Source organism: Pantherophis guttatus, chromosome 1 (assembly GCF_059756535.1).
Source record: "Pantherophis guttatus breed Tessera chromosome 1, ASM5975653v1, whole genome shotgun sequence".
NCBI lineage: Eukaryota > Metazoa > Chordata > Lepidosauria > Squamata > Colubridae > Pantherophis > Pantherophis guttatus.
Window position 1 is genome coordinate 347,118,610 of NC_142063.1, and position 18,005 is coordinate 347,136,614.

The 18,005-nt window shown below is 50.6% G+C and overlaps 1 protein-coding gene across 1 annotated transcript in view; it reads right to left on the reverse strand.

Moving 5' to 3' along the window:
* The window catches only part of EFCAB5 (EF-hand calcium binding domain 5), a 79,466-nt gene that overhangs the window by 40,572 nt on the left and 20,889 nt on the right, over window positions 1-18,005 (reverse strand). The window contains exons 3-7 of the mRNA XM_087890365.1: window positions 15,462-15,618; window positions 7,965-8,028; window positions 3,913-3,983; window positions 2,284-2,439; window positions 365-464 (exon numbers count right to left, since the gene is read on the reverse strand). Of these exons, the coding sequence (XP_087746491.1) occupies window positions 365-464; window positions 2,284-2,439; window positions 3,913-3,983; window positions 7,965-8,028; window positions 15,462-15,618 (548 nt within the window). The remainder of the gene's footprint in view (window positions 1-364; window positions 465-2,283; window positions 2,440-3,912; window positions 3,984-7,964; window positions 8,029-15,461; window positions 15,619-18,005) is intronic.

Sequence of the window (18,005 nt, forward strand, 5' to 3'; positions counted from 1 at the left end):
GGGAGACAGGAGAGCATCTTCCAATATTTGAGGGGCTGCCCCAGAGAGGAGGAAGGGGGTCAAGCTATTCTCCAAAGCACCTGAAGGCCAGACAAGGAATCATGGATGGAAACTGACCAAGGAGAGATTCAACTTGGAAATAAGGAGGAATTTCCTGACAGGGAGAACAATCCATGGAACAGAAGTTGCCTTCAGAAGTTGTGGGAGCTTCATCCCTGGAGGCTTTCAAGAAGAGACTGGACTGTCCTCTGTCAGAAAGGGTGTAGGGTTGGGCAGGGGGTTTCACTTGATGACCTACAAGGTCCCTTCCAACTCTGTTAAATCTGTTAATGGTATGCCACCTTGGCTTGGCCAACCTGCTTACATTTTTTTGGGTTGCAATAAATCTCCTTGGCAAGGTCCGAACTGCATTGGTAGAACTTCTGCAGGATGGACAAAACCTTCAGCCTGTCCAAGAGTCCCATCTAGAAGAAGAAGAGAAGAACCATCATCAAGAGTAAGTCAACTTTTCATGAGTTTGTTGCAACTCCGGTACATCAAACCATGGTGGGCAGGAACATGCTGGCAAAACCTGTGGGTCCCTCCACTATGCCCTCTACTGCCTCCAGGCCATCTTGGACCCCCAAGCTCTTCTCCCGGGAGACGTCTCCCGACACGTTTGCTACAGTGAAACTGCCGATCCTGGCACTCACCCCAACAGTGCTATGCCAAAGCCCACCCTTTTTCAGACCTTTGAAGATGCCGCCAAGGGGTTGCTTGGAAACGTGCCACCACTGCTGGATCAAAAACCGATGGAGAGCAAAAGCCCCATGGAACCCGTGGCCCACCTGCCCTTCTATCTCAGGCCAACACCGTCATTGTCAGGTTTCGATGCTATCTCAAAATAAAGGAATTTCCAAACTGCCGAACTTTAAGGAAATTTTCTCTTTATTGAGCATAGGGATCTGTCCCTGGCTCTTTCGCGGTCAGTACTGACCTTTGCCCCCCCCCAATCCCTCCCTTTCCGATCCCCAATTCTCTGCGTCTCATTGGCTATCTTCCAAGCCACTTTCCTCATCCCTTCTCCGTCAGATCACAGGAATGTCCCCCCCCTCCTCCCATCTCCGAGGAGACAGAATCTTCAAAGGAATTAATTAGGCAAAAGTTCAAGCTTCTCCTCTCCTTATATATGTCAGTGCTGGGACGCTGACAGTCATCCTCTTTGAAAGCAGAAGGCCGAAGAGGGAGGGTCCGAGGCTCAGGAGGGGCAGCTGCTATGCTCCCAGTCAGAGAAGTGGCCCTGAAGGCAGCCCCCATTCTTCGCGGACCCCAAGCTGGTCTCCTGGGCCCCTCACTGGAAGGAGGCCTTTACGGGGATCCCCCCAAAGGTTTAGCTAGCAGCATTGAGCCACAGCAGAGTCCAACTCCGGCTAATGAGACTCACTCCCAGGCAGGAGGGAGACCCGTAGCCTCGGTTGGCCTTTGGGAAACCTGGCAGGAAGCAGTCTTCTCCTGAGGCTGCCCCTGGCCCAGGGCCCCCCAAAACCAAGGCGGCTCTCCACGGATCTCACAGGCAGATTTGAAACCCGGGAGCCCTCCAGGCAGAAGAAGTCTTGTCTGTCTGAGATCCGGCGACGGGGCCCTGGAGGCCACAGGAGCGAGGAGCACAGCAGCTGGCTTAAGTGGGGCTGCAGCTGCCCGCCAAAGCTGTTTGCCCTCTGCTTGGAGGAGCAGATCCCTCAGGCCAGAGCGTCCCGGAAGACGCGGAGCAAAACTGGGCACAGGAGAGGGAGGTAAGTTGCAACCCAGGAAGTGTGAAAATTGTCCATGAATGTGTGGGAAGAAATGTCCATCTGGGTTCAGTTCCAAGCGGGGAGAAAGACCCTGGAAACATGGAGACTGTTTGAAAAGATGGTTTAATGATGGACAGGACCATGTGGTTTTGGGGTCCTGGGCAAAAAAAGGCACATGGGTGACAGAGATAGATAGATTTATACCCTCTGTTGGGCTTTGAATTTGAGCTTGTATTCTGATTGGTTGTCAGACTCCCATGGGGCCGTGCAGGGGTAACTTTGTAGGTTGTCTGTGTCCCAGGCTTGGTTGACTCTTGCTGGGTGATGATGTAATGAAAGGGCTTTGGGCAACACCTGGCACGGGCCTGCTTGGAGAATATTGACTTAGCAGAATCAGAAGAGATTCTGGAGGGCACCTTGGAGGTCTTCTAGTCCAGCCTCCTGCTCAAGCAGGAGATGGGGGCGAGATCCTTGCTTGTGCCAAAGGAGAAGAAAGGCTTGTTGGCCCTACCTGCCCGTATTCACAATCGAAGAACAGCTGGACAAACATCTGCCTCCAGATGTCATGCCGGATGGCGTTCCGGGCATCGTGAGAACATTGGAGCAAATGCTTCAGCAGCTCCTGGAACAGGTCACTGGTGAAATTTTTGACGTAAGAAAGGAGATACTGGGGAAAGAGGAAAAATGGAGGAAAATACATATTACATTTTGCTCCTCTGTTAATTCACTTTGTCCCGGCTTTCCGTTACTACTGCTAGATTCATATTCTCCCAAGGGATTCAGGACGCCACGTGAAGGGAATCCTCGACTTACGACCGCAAAGGGGAACTGAATTTCTGCCGCTATATGAGGCAGGTGGTCAATGAGTCGCCCCGCCCCCACTACTGTACAACCTTTTGTGCCAGGATTTGCCAGGAGAGGAGGAAGGAAGGAAGGAAGGAAGGAGGGAGGGACGGAGGAAGGAAGGAGGGAGGGACGGAGGAAGGGATGGAGGAAGGAAGGAGGGAGGGAGGGAGGAAGGAAGGAAGGAAGGAGGGAGGGAGGGAGGGAGGGAGGGACGGAGGAAGGAAGGAGGGAGGGAGGGAGGGAGGGAGGAAGGAAGGAAGTAGGGAGGGAGGGAGGGAGGAAGGAAGGAAGGAGGGAGGGAGGGAGGGAGGGAGGAAGGAGGGAGGGACGGAGGAAGGAAGGAGGGAGGGAGGGAGGGAGGAAGGAAGGAGGGAGGGAGGGAGGGAGGAAGGAAGGAGGGAGGGAGGGAGGGAGGGAGGGAGGAAGGAAGGAAGGAGGGAGGGAGGGAGGGAGGAAGGAGGGAGGGACGGAGGAAGGAAGGAGGGAGGGAGGGAGGGAGGATGGAAGGAGGGAGGGAGGGAGGGAGGGAGGAAGGAGGGAGGGAGGGAGGGAGGAAGGAAGGAAGGAAGGAGGGAGGGAGGGAGGAAGGAAGGAGGGAGGGAGGGAGGGAGGAAGGAAGGAAGGAGGGAGGGAGGGAGGGAGGGAGGGAGGGAGGGAGGGAGGGAGGAAGGAGGGAGGGAGGGAGGGAGGAAGGAAGGAAGGAGAGAGGGAGGGAGGGAGGAGGGAGGGAGGAAGGAAGGAGGGAGGGAGGGAGGGAGGAAGGAAGGAGGGAGGGAGGGAGGGAGGGAGGGAGGAAGGAGGGAGGGAGGGAGGAAGGAAGGAAGGAGAGAGGGAGGGAGGAAGGAAGGAGGAAGGAAGGAAGGAAGGAGGGAGGAAGGAAGGAAGGAAGGAGGGAGGAGGGAGGGAGGGAGGGAGGGAGGAAAATAGCAAAGGACCTACTTGCAGTGCCTCTGCCAGTGAAAACGGAGCTTGCGAAGGCCGCCCGCAGCCCTTCCGAGCTCTGTTTTAGCTGGCAGAGTGCTTGGGCAATCACAGCTCCCCCCCCAACACGAATGACATCATGCTGCCCCCACCCACCGAGGTCAAACACAACCCTGTTGCGGCCCTCAATGAAATGGAGTTTGACCCCCCCTGCCATAGATGATCCTGCAAGGAACTCTGTAAAAGGGATGTTTAGGCATTTCCCATTCCTGCATCCTCCTGATTCTTTGCAGAGGGGAGAGGGTCCCAGCAAGCCCACCATCCCTCCGGGTTGTGGGGGGGTCGGGGGAAAGTTACTCCTCCTCCTCCTCACCTCTGTGAATTCCTCTTCGTTCACCTTCAAGTCCAGTGGTGCCACGGCTTCCAGCGGCCTGGCGTAGATGTCTGCACGGAGGAGAAAGAACTTGGTGTCCGGGAGGGGCAGTGAAAGCCTTGGCCGGGAGGGGGTTCTGAGGACCCTAATGGGCAGGGGTGGGTTTCAAATTTTTTTACTACCGGTTCTGTGGGTGTGGTTGGTGGGCGTGGCATGGCTTGGTGGATGTGGCTTGGTGGGCGTGGCAGGGGAAGGATACTGTAAAATCTCCATTCCCTCCCCTCTCCTGGGGGAAGGATACTGTAAAATCCCCTTTCCCTCCCCACTCCTGGGGGAAGGATACTGTAAAATCTCCATTCCCTCCCCACTCCAGGGGAAGGATACTGTAAAATCCCCATTCCCTCCACACTCCAGGGGAAGGATACTGTAAAATCCCCATTCCCTCCCCTCTCCTGGGGGAAGGATACTGTAAAATCCCCATTCCCTCCCCATTCCAGGGGAAGGATACTGTAAAATCCCCATTCCCTCCCCACTGCAGGGGAAGGTTACTGCAAAATCCCCGTTTCCTCACAATCAGCTGGGACTCGAGAGGCAGAGAATAGATGTGGGCGGGGCCAGTCAGAATTTTTACTACGGGTTCTCCGAACTACTCATAATTTCCGCTATCGGTTCTCCAGAACTGGTCAGAACCTGCTGAGACCCACCTCTGCTAATGGGGGGAGAGAGGTGAGTGGGGACCCCACAGGGCACGCTTAAGGCAAAAGGATCCCTAAGGGCTATTTGATTGTTGGTCTGACTTGAGGGTGTCTTGATTGGGGCATTGTTTGCTGTTTAGATTTAGAAAGAAAGGAAGGAAGGAAGGAAGGAAGCTGGAATGAAGGAAAGAAAGAAAGGAAGGAAGGAAGGAAGGAAGGAAGGAAGGAAGGAAGGAAGGAAGGAAGGAAGGAAGGATGAAAGGAAGGAAGGAAGGGAAGGAAGGAAGGAAGGGAAGGAAGGAAAGAAGGAAAGAAGGAAGGGAAGGAAGGAAAGGAAGGAAGGAAGGAAAGGACAAAAGGAAGGAAGGAAGGGAAGGAAGGAAGGAAGGAAAGGAAGGAAAGGAAGGAAAGGAAGGAAAGGAAGGAAAGGAAGGAAGATGGAATGAAGGAAAGAAAGGAAGGGAGGAAGGAAGAAAGGAAGGAAGGAAGAAAGAAAGATGGAATGAAGGAAAGAAAGATGGAATGAAGGAAGGAAGGAAGGAAGGAAGGAAGGAAGGAAGGAAGGAAAGAAAGAAAGAAAGAAAGAAAGACCAACATATAGATAATGAAACAGAGAGAGAGAGAGAGAGAGAAAGAGAGGGAGGGAGGGAGGGAGGGAGATAGAAACCAATAAAGGAGAATATTTGTAGCTCAGGGTTGAACTGTGGGGTCCTTGCTGCTCTCTTAGCCTGGAGCTTTTCTTGCAGATGTTTCATGACCCAACTAGGTAACATCATCAGTGCTAGAAGGATGGGTTGAAAAGAAAGATGGGGGGGGGGGAGGAAGAGCAGCAGCAGCCCTTGGGGGGGGGGTTGTCCTTGATGCTCTCTGAGCTTGATTGTTTCTTTGTAGACGTTTCATGACCCAGCTAGGCAACATCATCAGTGCCAGAAGGGGGTGTGGGGTTTGCTCTTTGTGTATGTACCAGTGGCTTGCCCTGTCAGTTAGGTAGTAGTATTTTTGGTGGCTCCTTAATTCGGCTGTGGTTTACCCTTTGATTGATTGGCTGAGCTGGTAGTTCCTTGATTGGCGTATCGTTCCCTGCCCGATGGTTAGTCTAGTTTTAACCTTGGGGCTTATCTAGGTGTTGGCTCCTGGCCAAGGAAGACGAGCCGATGACCCTTTGGGGACCAGAATAGGAGAGTCCAAAGCCTGGGATACAACATGGAGTAAGAGCTCCATTTTGCCTACTATTCCCCGGATGGGCAGATTCCCAACATGGCAGAACGAAGCAGAAAGGACGGGGGCTTCGTTTGTCTCCTGTTCATTTTTTCAAGATGGGCGGCAGAGGCATGATGGCGCGAGAACGGATGACGTCTTTGGCATTTGGGTCAACATGGCCTCCTAATCCTAGCCCAGGGTGGGTGGGTGGGAGCTGATCCCGCACAGCTGGAAGCCCCCCAGAGGGAGGACGATCGGGGGATGGAGGGAGGTGGGGAGACGGTAGTGGGAGATTAAGAACACAGGAATTGGGAGCAGACAAGATAGATTCCTAGGGCTGGATGGAAGGGACCTCAGAGGTCTTCTAGTCCAGCCTGGATAGCTCAGCAGACTAAAAGCATTGTGATTAAGACCAGCTGCCTGCAATTACTGCAGGTTCGAATCTCACCTTCAGTGAGATCTCACCTGACACAGCCTTCCATCCTTTCTAAGGCAGGTAAATTGAGGACCCAGTTTGTGGGGGCAATAAGCTGACTTTGTATAAATATACAAAAGGATGAAGGCTATTGCTTAATGCATTGTAAGCCGCCCTGAGTCTCTGGAGAAGGGCGGCATATAAATCAAATTTTAAAAAAAAAACCTAACTTGAGCAGGAGGCTTTATACCATCCCAGTCCTATTTTTGAAAGCCTCCAGTGATGGAGCATCCAGGATGTGGAGACTCTAGAAAAAGTGCAGAGAAGAGCAACCAGGATGATGAGGGGACTGGAGGCTAAAACATACGATGAACGGTTGCAGGAACTGGGCCTGGCTAGTCTAGGGAAGAGAAGGACCAGGGGAGACAGGAGAGCATCTTCCAATATTGGAGGGGCTGCCCTAGAGAGGAGGAAGGGGGTCAAGCTATTTTCCAAAGCAAAAGGAAGGAAGGAAGGAAGGAGGGAGGGAGGGAGGGAAGGAAGGTGGAAGGGAGGGAAAGAGAGAGAGAGAGAGAGAGAGAGAGAGAAAGAAAGAAAGAAAGAGAGAGAGAAAGAAAGAAAGAAAGAAAGAAAGACATCTGAATGAACCATAGATGGACAGAAGACATGGCTAGTCTAGGGAAGAGAAGGACCAGGGGAGACAGGAGAGCATCTTCCAATATTTGAGGGGCTGCCCCAGAGAGGAGGAAGGGGGTCAAGCTATTTTCCAAAGCAAAAGGAAGGAAGGAAGGAGGGAAAGAGAGAGAGAAAGAAAGAAAGAAAAGAAAGAAAGAAAGAAAGAAAGAAAGAAAGAAAGAAAGAAAGAAAGAAAGACATCTGAATGAACCATAGATGGACAGAAGACACGGCTAGTCTAGTGAAGAGAAGGACCAGGGGAGACAGGAGAGCATCTTCCAATATTTGAGGGGCTGCCCCAGAGAGGAGGAAGGGGGTCAAGCTATTCTCCAAAGCACCCGAAGGCCAGACAAGGAACAATGGATGGAAACTGACCAAGGAGAGATTCAACCTGGAAATAAGGAGGAATTTCCTGACAGTGAGAACAATCAACCCATGGAACAGAAGTTGTGGGAGCTTCATCCCTGGAGGCTTTCAAGAAGAGACTGGACTGCCATCGGTCAGAAATGGTGTAGGGCTTCCTGTTTGGGCAGGGGGTTGGACTAGATGACCTACAAGGTCCCTTCCAACTCTGTCAATACAGTATTCCAATGTTTGAGGGGCTGCCACAGAGAGGAGGGGGTCAACCTATTCTCCAAAGCACCGGAGGGCAGGACAGGAATCGATGGATGGAAGCTATTCAAGGAGAGAAGCAACCTGGAATTAAGGAGGAATTTCTTAACAATTAATCAGTGGAACGACTTGCCTCCAGAAGTTGTGGGAGCTCCATCACTGGAGGATTTTAAGAAGAGACTTTTTTTTACTACCGGTTCTGTGGGCGTGGCTTGGTGGGCATGGCTTGGTGGGTGTGGTGTGGCTTAGTGGGTGTGGCTTGGTGGGTGTGGCAGGGGAAGGATACTGCAAAATCCCCATTCCCACCCCACTCTGGGGCCAGCCAGAGGTGGTATTTGCCAGTTCTCCGAACTGCTCAAAATTTCCGCTACCGGTTCGTCAGAACCTGTCAGAACCTGCTGGATTTCACCCCTGCTTGGAACCCTGACACTGGGACAGGTAGGTGCATGTTTTACCTGCGTCCTTGAACTGAGGCATTTTGCTGACAACCTCCAGGAAGGATTGCAAGGCACTTTGGATCTGCAAACGGAAACACAATTTCTTAAGGGCGGACCCGCAAACTCTTGGCATCTATTCCAATGGTGCAGGTTTTGTTGACACGGAATTGTTCCAAGCCAGAACATCCAGGTGTCCGCCATGCCCAGGGACCAGCGGTTAATCAATATGGTCTAGTGCCGTGATGGCGAACGTATGGCACAGGTGGCACACGGAGCCATATCGGTGGGCACACGAGCTCAGCTGTGGCACACATGTGCGTGCCAGCCAGCTGATTTTTGGGCCTTCTGGGCCACCCGGAAGTAGGGAAACAGGCTGTTTCCTGCCTCCGGAGGGGACCGGAAGTCGGCAAATGGGTGTTTCCGGCCTCTAGAGAGGCTCTGGAGCCTGGGGAGAGCAAAAAACAGGCCTACCGGGCCCACCATACCATCGCGTGCCAAAAGTGGGAGGAGCACAGGGGGATCGTGCACATGCTTCAGGGGCGGGGCATATAGAATCATGGGTGTGGGCACGCGCGTGCGTGACACCCCCCCCCGGCGGTCCACCCATTTTTGGCACGCGATGGCAAAAAGGTTAGCCATCACTTGTCTAGTGACTTATATTATGTGATTACATAAATGATTACCACAGCTGATCCCAGAATTTATGTTGCTAAAGGTTAAAAAAAAAAGGTTCGGTGAGTTGTGCCCCATTTTACGACCTTCCTTGCCATCGTTGTTAAGTGAATCACAGCAATTTTTAAGTTAGTCCCACGGCTTCTAAGTGAATCGGGCTTCCCCCATTGACTTGGCTTCTCTGACGGTCGCAGAAGGGGATCACGGGACCCCTGGACACTTCAACCGACATATCTATGAGTCAGTTGCCAAGCAACTGAATTTTGATCACCTGATCCCCGGGATGCTGCAACGGTCGTAGGTGTGAAAAAGGGCCGTAAGTCAATTTTTCTCAGTGCTGTTGTAACTCCTAACGGTCACTAAACGAACGGTTGTAAGTCAAGGACTATCTGTACGTATTTATATACCAGCCTACCCAGCCTCACAACTCTTGATTCTCAGAAATATGGCTAGTCCCTGAGTTACGACCATAAAGGAATCTGCCCATCACGGTCGTAAATTGTGATGGCTATAATTCTGTTGTCAACCCATGTGGCCAAGCCACATTTTACAGACGGTCATAAAGTGAACATCATGGTGATTAAATGAACCAACGGTTTGCTATGGAGACGAGGTAACGTGCTGAGTTCGAGAAAGCAAGGAGGTTTCGTTTGCCCTGTCAGTCTTACTGGGGGTATGGTTTTCTCTTTGGTTGTTCCTGGACGATGGAACCACGTAATTAGGGATCTCGTTAACGAGGGAACGTTAGCCCTGGAGTCCTTGGTGCTCTCTGAACTTGGCGGTTTTCCGGCAGACCTTTTTTATCTGACTAGGTAACTTCATCAGGGCTAGAAGGGAGTGGGGTTTGTGGAGAGAGGGAGGAGGAGGAGGAGGAGGAGGAGGAGGAAGATTGGCATCCTCTGAGCTTGGTGGTTTTCTTGCAGACATTTCATGACCCAACTAGGTAACATCATCAGTGCTAGAAGGGAGGAGGAGGAGGAGGAAGAAGAATGAAGGGTCCTTAGTTGTTTTCTTGCAGACGTTTCATTATCGAAGTAGGTAACAATATCAGTGCTAAGAGGGAGGCAGGTTTATGGAGTGGAGGAGGGAGGAAGAAGAAGAAGAGGACTGTGGGGTCCTTGGTGCTTTCTGAGGTTGGTGGTTTTCTTGCAGACATTTCATGACCTAACTAGGTAACATCATCAGTGCTAGAAGGGAGTAGGAGCTGCTCCCTGTTTATGTACAGTGGCTCTCAGTGTTGGTGAGAGTTCCTTGATTCGGCGGCTGTTTGTGGTTTGTCTGAGTTGGTAGTTGTGTACCTTCTTGATTGTTGGTCTAGCCTTAATCTTGGGATTAATATCTGGGTGTCGATTTGTTGGCGAAGAAATCTTCTGGTCGCTCTCTTTCGTTTTTGGAGTTCTGATCTTCTCTTTTGAGTGGTGTGTAGATGTCATTTATCTTCCCGTGCCTGTTGATGGTGGAGGTGTCTAGTGTTTTTGGCCTTGGCTTGGTCTAAGTCCATGATGGCAAACCTTTTCGGCACCGAGCGCCCAAACTGGAACGCATGTGCATGTGCGCGCGCACACGTGCCGGAGCACTGGAAACCCGAAAACCAGTTGGCCGGCGCGCACATGTGTGTTTTTTGGCTGGTTTTGGCCGTTATCAGGCTGTTTTGGGGGCTGTTTTGGGGGTAGTTTTCAGGCCGTTTTTCGGTGCTCCGGTGCCTGCAAAGACAAGTTATCCACTCTGGCACCCGCGAAGAAAAACAACCCAAAAACGGCCCAAAAAAGCCTTATTTTTTGGGCGTTTTCAGGCCGTTTTCTGGCATTCTGGTGCCCGCAAACACCAGCTGGCCACTCTGGCACCCGCGAGGAAAAATGACTGAAAACCAGCCTGAAAAGCGGCCCAAAACCACCCTCTTTTTTGGGCGTTTTTGGGGGCGTTTTCAGGCTGTTTTCTGGCGCTCTGGCACCCGCGAAACCAGAAGAGAAGCTGGCGACAGCACACGTGCCCACAGGGAGGGGTCTGCGTGCCACCTGTGGCACGTGTGCCGTAGGTTCGCCATTGCAGGTGAAATTAAGGAATTTTTCCTAATTCTTGAGGCTTCATAGCTCAGTGTTCACTGTACTTTATTGATTTTGTGCCCTTTTATTAATAAACAAAGAAAAATTAGTACAAGCGACTTGCTTTATTCTATACCGTTTCACCGAAGGGATTTTGCGACGTAACGGGTAGCAAGGTTTCCCAATTCCCACTCCATGCTTTGGAACACCTTCCTTCCTTCTCGTTATAGCAGGGGTTCCCCGAGAAGCCCCCCCCCAGCCAGTACAGGTAGTCCTCCACTTACAACTCTTCATTCAGTGACCGTTTGAAGTTACAACGGCGCTGAAAAAAGGGACTGAGGGCCGTTTTTCACACTTACGACCGTTGCAGCATTCCCCCGTGGTCACATGATCAAAAGTCAGATGCGGTGTCCCAGGGTCACATGATCCCCTTCTGACAAGCCAAATCAGTGGGGGGGGAAGACAGATTCACTTAACGACCGTGTGACTCACTTAACAACCACAGGGATTCACTTAACAGCGGTTGGCGAGAAAAGTCATAAAATGGGGGCAAATCTCACTGAACAACTATCTCGCTTAGCAACAGAAATGTTGGGCTCAATTGCGGTCGTAGGTCGAGGACTACCTGGACGAAGCGGCCGGAGAGCGAGCGAAGCTTCATCTGCATCATCATGGGTGGGATCTGGATTGTGTCCGAAGCCTTTTCCCCTCCCTCCGAAATTGGTCCCTGGTGCCTGAAAGGTTGGGGACCACACCCCACACCCCCCGTGTTATAGGACAACTCTGTGTGTGTCTGTGTGTTCTAAGAGTTCATCTAGAATCGAATTAACCGGTTTTGACGCATACATAGGTACAGTACAAATAACAAGCAAATCCTATAGCAAGAGACGGATAGGACAGATCAGCTGTTGAGACCAAAAAAAACATGCTTGGACTCCCCCTGAAAAGAAAAAGCTGGCTGGCTGTTAGGAGTGAATATTCCTCCCTCTCTCCCTCTTCTTCCTTCCTTCCTTCCTTCCTTCCTTCCTTCCTTCCTTCCTTCCTTCCTTCCTTCCTTCTTTCCCTCCCTTCCTTCTTTCTATCCCTCTCTCCCTTCCTTCCTCCACTTTCCCTCCTTCCTTCCTTCCTGCCTTCCTTCTCTTTCCCTCCTTCCTCCCCTTGTTTTCCTTCCTTCCTTCCTCCCCCCCCTCAACTTTCCCTCCTTCCTTCTCTTTCCCTCCTTCCTCCCTCCCTTTGCTTTCTTTCCTTCCTTCCCTCCCTCCACTTTCCTTCCTTCCTTCTTTCCCTCCCTCCCTTCCTCCACTTTCCTTCCTTCCTTCTTTCCCTCCCTCCCTCCCTTCCTCCACTTTCCCTCCTCCCCACCCCTTGCTCCTTCCTTCCTTCCTTCCTTCCTTCCTTCCTTCCTTCCTTCCTTCCTTCCTTCCTTCCTTCCTTCCTTCCTTCCTTCCCTTTCCCTCCTCCCTCCCTCCCCTTACTCTTCTTCCTCCCTCCCTTCTCTTTCCCTTCTTCCTCCCCTTGTTCTCCTCCCTCCCTCTCTCCCTCCCTCTCTCATTCCTTTCCTTCCGGTCTGAGCCTCTGCTTTGCACGCTGAAGTTCCCAGGTTGGGTGCTCAGGATCGCCACTTGCTCGGCTGAGCACGTCCACCTCTTCATCCATTGCCATTGGCCCTTCCAGTTGAGGAATCTCCCCTCCCCATCCATGTAGAAACTGGATGTGCACACCTGGCGTTCTCTCACCCGCCCCCCCAGCTCAGTAGGGGCCATGAGGACGAATGGGCTGGGCCAGGAATGGGGCACGAGATGGCTATGGGTGCTACCTCCAGCCCCTGAAGAAGAAGGAAGTCACACATCTCAATGGTGGAAGAGGCCGTGGGGACTTAAGGTGGGGATGACATTAGTCTAGGTCCATGCTCATCCCTGGAGACTCACTGGCTGACCTTGGGACCCTCTCTTAGCTCAGGTGGCCGCATGAAGGCGGGAGGGGGGGGGAATGCCAGGAGGGAGGGCTTTTGACGCTGCTTTGAGCTCCTGGGTGGAAGCAGAATAGGCAGAGAATCTAATAAACGAATAGTAAGTGGAAGGAAGGTCGTGCAGCAGGGAAAACGCTCCTGGGCACCTCTGCACATTTTTAGGTTTGAAGGGCCCCACCCAGAGGAATTGGCAAGCCAGCCTTTAAAAGGGGGGGGTTGATTTCTTGGGGGATGGAGGTGGAATTGAGCATGAGGAGGTGAAGAAACATTGGAGGAGGTGCAGGAGGAAGAGGAGGGGGAGGAGGAAGAGGAGAAGGAAGAGGAGGAGGAGATGAAAGAAAAAAACAGAGGAGGAAGAGGAGGAAAAGAGAAGGAGTAGAAAGAGAATAAGGAGGAGAAACAGGAAGAGAAAGAGGAGAAAGAAAGGAGAAAGAAGACAAAAGAAAATAAAGATTAAAAAGAGGAGGAGGAAGAGAAAGAGGAGGAGAAAGGAAAAGAGAAGAAGGAGAAGGAGAAGGAGAAGCAGAAGGAGAAGGAGGAGAAGGAGAAGGAGAAGAGGAGAAAGATTAAAAAAGGAGGAGGAGAAAGAGAAAGAGGAGAAAGGAGAAAGAAGACAAAAGAAAATAAAGATTAAAAAGAGGAGGAGGAAGAGAAAGAGGAGGAGAAAGGAAAAGAGAAGAAGGAGAAGGAGAAGGAGAAGCAGAAGGAGAAGGAGGAGAAGGAGAAGGAGAAGAGGAGAAAGATTAAAAAAGGAGGAGGAGAAAGAGAAAGAGGAGAAAGGAGAAAGAAGACAAAAGAAAATAAAGATTAAAAAGAGGAGGAGGAAGAGAAAGAGGAGGAGAAAAGAAAAGAGAAGAAGGAGAAGGAGAAGAGGAAGAGGAGAAAGATTAAAAAGAGGAGGAGGAGAAAGAGAAAGAGGAGAAAGAAAGGAGAAAGAAGACAAAAGAAAATAAACATTAAAAAGAGGAGGAGGAAGAGGAAAGAGGAGGAGAAAGGAAAAGAGAAGAAGGAGAAGGAGAAAGAGAAAGAGAAAGAGAAAGGGGAGAAAGAAAGGAGAAAGAGAAGGAGGAGAAGGAGAGAAGAAGAAAGATAAAAAAAGAAGAGGAAGAGAAGAAAAAGAATTGTTTGAGTAAGCAATCAGACAAACAATCAAGCAACTCAAGGAACCACCAAGAAGAAATTACACTCCCACACTGATAGGTGAATAAACCCTCCTTCCTTGCAGCACTGATAATGTTATCTAGGCAGGTAATGAAACATCTGCAAGTAAACCACCAACCTCTGGCAGCTTACTATTCCTACTCCATTATTCTGTTATTTATTTAGCTCCAAGGACCCCAGAGTTGAACCCTGGGCTACAAATATTCTCTTCTACTGATACTACACTACCGGTAGTCCTCAACTTACAACAGTTCAGGCCATTCTAAGTTACAACAGCACTGAAAAAAGTGACTTATGACAGTTTTTTTACACTTATGACCGTTGCAGCCTCCCCATGGTCACGTGATCAAAATTTGGCTGCTTTATGACGGTCGCAGTGCCTTGGGGGGGAGGGGGGTCACGTGATCCCCTTTTGCGACCTTCTGACAATGTCAATGGGGAAATCATATTCACTAAATAATCTTGTTAGTAATTTAAGAACTCCAGTGATTCGCTTAACAATGGTGGTGAGAAAGGTCGTAAAACGGGGCAAAACTCACTTAAAAACTATCTTGCTTAGCAACTGAAATTTCGGGCTCTTTTGTCGTTCTAAGGCGAGGATGACCCGTAGTAAGTTCTGTGAACCAGGATGATTCTGGTTTGAGGCACGATTTGTTGGGTACTGAACCCGGGAACTGGGCATGCAAAGCAGAGATCTGACCATCCAGCTGAATCTCCCCATAGATACTTCCTCTAGTCACAGGGTCTCCAACCTTGGTGTACTTTACGAGTTGTGGACTTCAACTCCCAGAAGTTGTGGACTTCAACTCCCAGAATTCCTCAGCCAGGCTGAGGAACTTCAACTCCCAGAAGTTGTGGACTTCAACTCCCAGAATTCCTCAGCCAGGCTGAGGAACTTCAACTCCCAGAAGTTGTGGACTTCAACTCCCAGAATTCCTCAGCCAGGCTGAGGAACTTCAACTCCCAGAAGTTGTGGACTTCAACTCCCAGAATTCCTCAGCCAGGCTGAGGAACTTCAACTCCCAGAAGTTGTGGACTTCAACTCCCAGAATTCCTCAGCCAGGCTGAGGAACTTCAACTCCCAGAAGTTGTAGACTTCAACTCCCAGAATTCCTCACCAGGCTGAGGAACTTCAACTCCCAGAATTCCTCACCAGGCTGAGGAATTTCAACTCCCAGAATTCCTCACCAGGCTGAGGAACTTCAACTCCCAGAATTCCTCAGCCAGGCTGAGGAACTTCAACTCCCAGAAGTTGTGGTCTTCAGCTCCCAGACTTCTTCAGCCAGGCTGGCTCAGCCAGGTTGGCTGAGGAATTCTAGAAGTTGAAGTCCACAACTTGTAAAATCACCAAGGTTGAAGACTCCTGCATGTAGTAATTGGATCCAGAGAAGCTTCCAATGCTGGGTTGTGGAATGAGTTGATGGGTCTTTCCTGAGCCTCAGCCCATCTCCAGAAGAAACCAGAGCAGAGCAGCTGCTGGCCTTCTCCTCTTGCTTGGTTCCCTATCCTACTTGCTGACCCAAAAGCTCTCCAGATGCCTTCAGACAAGATCTGGCTAGCGGAGGGAGGAGAAAGGAGAGGGCCAGCCTTCTGTTACTTCTCAGGAGAAGATGTCTGGGGAAGGTCTTTGCCAGCCAGCTGTGGTGGCCCCGGTTCGTTCGCCCCAGTTACCAGCGCCAGCGGTAGCTGTCCGGTGGCATCCAGGGTCCATTCGTGGAACTGCACGGCTAAGGCCTGCTCGCGCAGTTGGTTGACTTGAGCTTTGATGTTCTCCACGTCTTCCCTATGATGGCGTTTTTCTTCCACCAAGTCCTTCATCTGAGCGAGTCTGCAGGACACAAAGGTAACCATGGTGAGATCAGGGTTATTAAAAGTCAGGAGAACTCAAATCACAGAATAAGGGAGTTGGAAGAGATCTTGGAGGTCTTCTCGTCCAACCACCTCCTCAAGCAGGAGACCTTGTACCAGTGGGTGAAATGTGAAATTTGTTACCACCTGTTCGGTGGGCGTGGCTTGGTGTGTGGGCATGGCCAACTTTTTTTTTTTAAACTTTTAAAACCGTTTTTTTCTATAACCTCGAGGTTGTAGAAAAAAAAAATGCTTTTAAAAGGCTCTGACGATCCCAGCTGAGTTGCCTGATCGGCAGAGGCTTTTTTTTTTTCTTTTAAAAACATTTTTTCTACAAGTTCTTCAGCCGAAGAGGTTATTAAAAAAAAAAAAAAAGCTTTTAAAAGCCTCTGACGATCAGGCAACTCAGCTGGGATCGTCAGAAGCTTTTAAAATCATTTTTTCTACAACCTCTTTGGCCGAGGAGGTTGTAGAAAAAATGCTTCTAAAAGCCTCTGACGATCCCAGCTGAGTTGCCTGATCGTCAGAGGCTTTTTTTTTTACTTTTAAAAACATTTTTTCGGCGGAAGAGGTTGTAGAAAAAATGCTTTTAAAAGTAAAAAAAAAAGCCTCTGACGATCAGGCAACTCAGCTGGCATGGGGGCGGAGACAGCAGGGATTTTTTCTACCGGTTCTCTGAACCACCCGCCTCCATCGCTACCGGATCGGGCGACCCGGTCCGAACCGGGAGCATTTCACCCCTGCCTTATACCATCATGGACAACTGGTTGTCCAATCTCTTCTTGAAAACTTCCAGTGATGGAGCATCCACAACTTCTGGAGGGAAGCCCTTCCATTGATTTATGGCCGTCACCGTCAGGAAGTTTCTCCTGAATTCCAGGTTGCTTCTCTCCTTGATTGGTCCACGCCCCCCGTTGCTTCTCCTCCAGCCTTCAGGTCAGGGGTGAAATCCTCCGCGGATTGCCACCGGTTCACTGCCCACGCATGCATGGTGCGTGCCAAACTCGCCCTGCGCACATGCATAGGCAGTGCACGCCAAAAGCACGCTGCACCCGCGTATGCACATTGCGCACCATAAGCAGGCTGTGTGCGTGCACATGCAAAATGCGTGCCAGATGCGCACTTTGCGCAGAAAAAGGAGGCTTAACAAGGTAAGTGGAACACCGAGGTGGGGGGGAACAGCTGTGCCACGTGATTTAGATTCGCTAGGAACCAGGATTTTCTGCTTTCTAGCGAATATAAATTGCGCAGCACAGCCGATTGTTGGATGTACCGGTTCAGACGAATTGGCAGCTTTTTTTTATTACTGGTTCGCCCGAACTGGTAGCATTTCACCCCTGCTTCAGGTGCTTTGGAAAATAAGTTGACCCCCACTCTTCCTTGTGGCAGCCCCTCAAATATCGGAAGACTGCTCTCCTGTCTCCCCTGGTCCTTCTCTTCACCAGACTAGCCATGTCTTCTGTCCATCTATGGTTCATTCAGATGTCTTTTTTTCTTTCTTTCTTTCTTTCTTTCTTTCTTTCTTTTCTTTCTTTCTTTCTTTCTTTCTTTCTTTCTTTCTTTCTTTCTTTCTTTCTCTCTCTCTCTCTCTCTTTCTTTCCCTCCCTTCCACCTTCCTTCCCTCCCTCCCTCCCTCCTTCCTTCCTTCCTTCCTTCCTTCCTTCCTTCCTTCCCTCCCTCCCTCCCTCCTTCCTTCCTTCCTTCCTTCCTTCCTTCCTTTTGCTTTGGAAAATAGCTTGACCCCCTTCCTCCTCTCTGGGGCAGCCCCTCAAATATTGGAAGATGCTCTCCTGTCTCCCCTGGTCCTTCTCTTCACTAGACCAGCCAGGCCCAGTTCCTGCAACCGTTCATTGTATGTTTTAGCCTCCAATCCACATATCCTCTTTTTTGCTCTTCTCTGCACTCTTTCTAGAGTCTCAACATCGGAGAAGTCCTAAGGAGCTTGTAGTGATGCATAGAGCTTGGAGGCCAGCATAGGGGCACCTCATTCCCCCCCACCCCAGTTGGCATCAAGGGTTTGGGAAGTAGAAAGCGAGGGGGGGGGAAATCCCAAGCCCCCGTGAACAATCGGTCCATTCAAGATTCGAGAGAACAAGACATCCCGGCTTACAAACCAAGATTTTGAAGATATATGGAGCACCGTTTCTCAATTTTGGCACCTTCAAGAGATCTGGATTTTATGTGCATTTCATAATTTCATTCCCCCTTCCTCTCTGGGACAGCCCCTCAAATATTGGAAGATGCTCTCCTGTCTCCCCTGGTCCTTCTCTTCACTAGACTAGCCATGCCCAGTTCCTGCAACCGCTCATCCTATGTTTTAGCCTCCAATCCCCATATCCTCTTTTTTGCTCTTCTCTGCACTCTTTC